This window comes from Vigna radiata, chromosome 10 (assembly GCF_000741045.1).
Source record: "Vigna radiata var. radiata cultivar VC1973A chromosome 10, Vradiata_ver6, whole genome shotgun sequence".
In the NCBI taxonomy this organism is placed as follows: domain Eukaryota; kingdom Viridiplantae; phylum Streptophyta; class Magnoliopsida; order Fabales; family Fabaceae; genus Vigna; species Vigna radiata.
The window spans coordinates 15,371,142-15,377,176 of record NC_028360.1 but is presented as its reverse complement, the minus strand read 5'-3'; the positions used below and the strand labels follow the sequence as shown (position 1 = coordinate 15,377,176).

General features: G+C 34.5%; 2 protein-coding genes across 2 annotated transcripts; both read right to left on the bottom strand.

Moving 5' to 3' along the window:
- Window positions 1-890: 890 nt before the first annotated feature.
- LOC106774899 (probable F-box protein At4g22030) lies at window positions 891-2,434 on the bottom strand. Its single transcript, XM_014661924.2, has one exon. It carries the CDS (start codon window positions 2,344-2,346, stop codon window positions 1,072-1,074), a length of 1,275 nt encoding a protein of 424 aa, XP_014517410.1. The 5' UTR covers window positions 2,347-2,434; the 3' UTR covers window positions 891-1,071.
- Window positions 2,435-4,591: 2,157 nt separating this feature from the next.
- LOC106774898 (probable F-box protein At4g22030) lies at window positions 4,592-6,035 on the bottom strand. Its single transcript, XM_022786980.1, has one exon. It carries the CDS (start codon window positions 5,982-5,984, stop codon window positions 4,695-4,697), a length of 1,290 nt encoding a protein of 429 aa, XP_022642701.1. The 5' UTR covers window positions 5,985-6,035; the 3' UTR covers window positions 4,592-4,694.

The following is a 6,035-nucleotide window of genomic DNA, read 5'->3' as shown; positions in this document are numbered from 1 at the left end:
TTGAGTCAAACATGTCGGTGAGTTAAAACATAATATAATGTTAAAAATTATAGATATTATATGTAAAAAAAAATACATGTATATAAACATTTTTCTAGAAATTTAGAACAAAATTTTACCATTTATTAAGTAATTTGAAAAGAAAAAAATATATTCAACAACGAAAATAACATTGAATCAAACTTATTTAAGAAAATATATCTAACTTCAAAATAGTGGGGAGATGTAGAATATTTTTGAAATAAATTAAATTAATGGGAAGGTATAGGTCTCACTTGGGAAGGTGTAGGGAGCAACACCCAAAAAAAAAATATAACATTTACATAAATTAATTTATATACCCAAATTCGATAAAAGAAATCCATAAGTGGATTATGATTTAAAAAATATAAATTAACCTTAAATTATGAAAAAAAAAATATTTTTTGCTTGTTAGTATTTTTAAAACAATTCATCCAAACAATATCTAATGTTTTCCCGTTTAAGAAGTTTAGATTAACAAAATAAAAAAGTGACGAACATATTAGATTATGACTCAAATATAAAATATGCTTTAAAACTACACAACTTTGACTAATACCTTTATATTTTCAAGTGTCACTTCTTTTTTTTAAAGAAAAAATATTTTTAACAACATTTTTTATAATACACAAGTGAGTTGTCTATTTTAAATATTTTTTAAATATAAATTTAAATAAAATATTTGTTAAAAAAAATTGTGAAAATATCATTATCTTTCTTTAAAATACTACGTTTTTACGTTCTGATTTGCGATGATGATGGTCTCCCACTAGTAAACTGAAAAGTCTAAACACGGTTGTTGTCGATTAGGTAAAAGATGACAAGAGAGTTGTAATAACTTGACGAGAAAATTGCCACACATTTTTTTTTCTTTGTTTTGATGAGTCAGAGCAGATTAATAATTTCTCTGCATGCGTGTCCGCAAAAACAGCAAGAAATATATTACAAGATTTGATAAAAAAAAAAAAAACTAAATTACGTGAAAAAAACTAACTAAAATTGAATAAAAAATGGATTAATTGTTAGCTAATTATGTTACAAGATAAAGAATTAGAAGAGCTTGCTAGCGAATTCATCGGTTGTTGTTCCCTCTACCCGAGAATAAGCAGATTTTCTAGCAAGATCTCTGAGTTGTGACAAACTCCTTCCCAATTTCAAAGCCAGCTTCATTTCAAACAACTCTCCATTTTCTCTTTGATCCTCGTCTTCCTCCATCGTGTCTTGGATCGATTTCTCTAACTGTTTGAAGAATCCACCACAGTTTCGATACATTTCAGACACCATCCCCACTTGACCTCCATGCTCAAAAGCATTAACAGTTGTTGCTAATGCTCCTCCTATAACTGCCACTATAGCTCCCCATGATGAACCTTCCGTCACGCATGCTGATCCCACAGCGGCAATGCCGGTCAGTAAAGGCCCTGCAATGGCCAAACTCTTGTTCACCTTCAACACCAAGTTTCCTAACCTCTCGTAGTCCTTCATGTCCTTTTCTTTCACCACTTCCAGAACATTCCTAAGCTCCATTTCCAACCCCTTATTCCACCCATTATTCTTCCCTTCTTGTTTTTCTTCCTGGTATTTTGAACTGTTTATTCCTTTTGGCGCCGAAGGCCACCACACTGCCGGCTCAAACTTCTTAGGGAATTTTTCAAGCATGGCTCCTAACAAAGGAAGTGGGTACGCTTTGTCCAGGGCCAAAACTCTCTGCATCGCTTCTTTCACATCTTCCTCGGTAGGGTTTCCAATGGCTATTGTTGTCTCGATGTGGGACTGGAGCTGCTTGAACAACCTCGTGGCATTTCTTTGCTCCTCTGCAAGCTGTGAGGGCTGTATTTTGTTCATGACAACCAACATTCCCGTGGAGGCGGAAAACAAGAGCATGGAGGATAGTTTGAGAGCTAACAGCGGCGCCCCACCGCCGCCGATGGAGGCGGCAAGGCCGACCATAGCGGAGGCGGAGAGTGTGAGCATGTTGACGGAGTTCAAGAGAAGGGTGTTCCAGTTGTCACGTTGGTCGCCTATGTTGTGATGCATCTCCACTCTGTCAGCCACAGCTTCGAGAATTGCGTAGAGTTGGATAATGGTGGCTTTTGAGGGTGTGGAGATGGTGGTGGAGTTGTTGACTGAATTGTCTTGGAGTACTGGGATTGTGTGGGAGAAACCGTTTAACTCTTGGAAGAGTTTTCTACTTGGTTTTAGGTTTGGTGTGACAGAAAGAGGTATATGAAGTTTTTTTTGGAGGTGGAGAGAGGATTTTATTGTTGATGGTGATGTCGAGCAAAAGGAATTAGAAAGAAAAGATGAAATTTTTAAGGAAGACATAGTGGTTTAGGTCTGATGTTGCGGATTTGATTTGATTTGATGTTGTAGGTGGCGAAGGGTTGCAATATATAGGGGGGGTATGTGTGAACTGGAGGATGAAAAGAAAGGGTCAGACATGGAAACTGTTGACTGGATGATATGGGGTTTGACTTTTTGCTGTGATTTTGGATCCATTTTGTTCAAACTAGAACGTCTCCTACTCGGATTGCCTCGGTTAGGAGTTGTTTTGCAATGAAATCGAGAGTTGAACGTTTTCCATTTATTAATTATAAAACAAACTTGTTTGTTCTCCAAGGTTATTTTATGTCACACCTGACGATGAAAAGTGTCAATTACATGTAAGTTTGAGTTTGGTAGCCTCTCTGAATGCACAGTTTGACAAGTTTATACACACGAGAGACAAGGGAAAAACTGACATAACATGTGATCGGATACGCGGATGAAAAAGCGAATGTGTAATTTTATTTTATTTTTCATCAAAAAAATATCATACGAATTATATTATTTTAAAATTTACACGTCAAATAAATTTTCTTGGTAACAGTACATGAGACTTGTCAAATAAAAACATATATTTGATAATTTAAAACAATAATGTTTTAATTAAATTTTAATTTATATTATTATATTATTAACGTGAGTTATAAAGTAGGTGTGTATTTTTCTGAGTAAAACTATTATTTTTCAATGATCTTGTGTATGCTTTCACGTAATAAAATCGATGACGATGTAGTGACGTCTTATTTTACTTTTAAATGTTTTATGTATTTATTCTTTTTATGGTCAACTTCGTATTTATTAAAAATTGGAATAAAATCTATGAACACGAAGGATATTGCACAAATAAATAAACAACATATGTATAAAAGATATATAGAGGGGACTCACAAGTTCACCTACCAACGTATCTGAAGTATATTGTCCAACGTTGGTACAGAATTTCTCAAAGAGGGTTTTAATTAATTTATTTTGAAAAAATCGCCAGCTTCTATTTTCAAGTATCTACTTGCTTTCTTGGGGATGAAAAATAGACATGCAGCTAACTCATATTTATTATCATATCCAAGTAGGAAGTGGGATTAAAAAACTATCGTATAGGAAAGATTGACATTCATACCATTCTTTTGTATTTGCTACGATATACCACTGATTATTTTAAAATCACATTTTGACACACAATCAAATAAAATTAGTTTAAACTGTAATATTGATTTTAGCAATAATCAATTAATTATTAAAATAACTTAATTTATCCCAAGCATATTTTCTGATATGAACCCTAATATGCTTTTTTATGCTTTCTTTTGGGTGAGGAAAGATTACAGGTCCAATGCACAAGTTCTCTGGCAAACTAAGCAAACTTCCTTTCTTTTGTTATTTTTTCTTACCCAGTGAATCTCATCACTGAAATTTGCAAATTATAAATAGCTTTCAGTATATATGTAAATATACAGGATTTGAGAAGGTGTGTATTTGAAAGAAAATTCTATAACTCATTGTGTTTAAAATTTTGTCAGACTAACGGTAATAACAATATAAAAGATTAGTTTCTGGGGATAAGAAAAAAATAAAACATGGTAGAACAGGTCAAATAAATTACATTAACTGGAATTGTTCATTTAACTTTTAAGTATTAATATAGTTTCAGTTAATTAATATTTTTTAACCTCAATATCAATACAAAAAATTGTGTAACGAAAAACATCATTGTATTGATATGATATAAATGATGAAATATCATTTTCTTATTTATTTCATATACACACATATCTCTCAAACGTATATATTCAATATCAAAGAACGAGACAATAAAATGGGACAACAAAACGTTTATAATATATTGAAATAAGAAATTGTCAATAAGACGTTTTCCAAGTTCAATAAGGTTGTTCTGTTGGCAATGTTAGGTTTCTGTTTATATTTGATTCTAAACTTCAATAGTCAATGATTTACCATATATTGAAATAAAAAAATTGTTGGACCTATAATAAATAATACATGACTGCCATAGGCACGCCTGGCCTATTAAATGAGTATTGATTATCTTACACTCATTTTAAATTTGTAAACAATAAATTCCCTTCCCTTTCTGCTTTGTGATCTAATATCCTACAATGATTTGAAGGAGAATGCAAAAAACATTCTTAAAAGTAATGTGAAATCATCATTCCATGTACATGTATCCACACCTTAAATCTTTTACCAAAAGAATTACACCTTCATCTAATTATATTCTCTCACTTTTGCATGTTAGATGACTATAAAATGTACATGCACTATATACATTTCAAAAATGAAGAAATGGTATGTAAATAATAAAACAAAAGAAGTTAAAAAAAGGTTTCATCTTAGAAGAGTTTGCTGGCGAATTCATCAATCTCCCTTCCTTCCATGCGATATGCAGCAGATTTTGAAGCAAGTTCTCTCAGCTGTGACACACTTCTTCCTAATTGCAAGGCCATCTTCAATTCAAATAGCTCCCCGTTTTCTCTTTTCTCCAAGTCTTTCTCTTCAATTGTGGATTCAATTGTCTCTTCCAGCAGCTGGAAAAATCCACCACAGTTTCTGTACATTTCAAACACCATTCCAACTTGACCTCCATGTTCAAGAGCATTCACCACTGAAGCCAAGGCCCCTGCTACCACAGGAACTAATCCGTCTCCTGAAAACACACACCCTAATGCAGCAATTCCTGTGAGCAAAGGTGCTGAAATAGCTAAAGCCTTGTTTATCTTCAGTGCAATGTTCCCCAACCTCTCGTAGTCTTCCATATCTTTTCTCTTCACCACTTCAATAACCTCCCTCATTTCCTCTTCCAACTCCATACTCCATCCATTATTGCTCTTAACCTTCGTCTGTGCTTTCTCATTGTTCGATCTACTTTCTGGCCACCATCTAGCAGCTTCAAACTTTTCAGGAAACTTTTCAAGCATTGCTCCTCCTAACAAAGGCATTGGATAAGCTTTGTCCAACGCCAAAACCCTCTCCATAGCACCCCTCACATCACTTTCACTGGGATTTCCAACAGCGATTGTGGTTTGGATCTGTGCCTGAAGCTGCTTAAAAAGCCTTGCAGCATTTCTTTGTTCCTCAGCAAGTTGTGAGGGTTGGATTTTGTTGGTAGCAAGCAGCATCCCGGTGGCTGCAGAAAACAAAAGAGCAGATGATAGTTTAAGAGCCAAAAGCGGTGCCCCTTCACCAGTAGTCGTGCCTGCAACACCGGCCATGGTTGAGGCAGTGAGCGTTAGCATGTTGATGGAGTTTAACAAGAGGGTGTTCCAATTGTTACGTTGCTCTCCAACGTTGGTGTGCATTTCAATTCTGTCAACCACAGCCTCTAAGATTGCGTAGAGTTGAATAATGGCCTCAGAATTTGTAGTGTTGTATAGATCAGCATCGTGCAGTATTTTGTTGGTATGATTCTTTTCCACAAAAGAGGATTTATAATTGTCTGTGACTCTGAATTTTCCCAGTTCCTGAACCATGGTTCTGGTAGATGATGATGATTTGGGAACTGAACTGGAGACTTGAGGTAGTTTAGGGAGATTGATAGAAGAATTGATTCTCTTGAAAGATGAAGAAGATGGTGAAGAATGTAAAGGGTAATTATTAAGTATGGAAAGCCGTAAGGAAGACATGTTGTACAGGTGAGATTGAAAGATTTTGTGTTTGTTTGGTTTGTGAAGAAT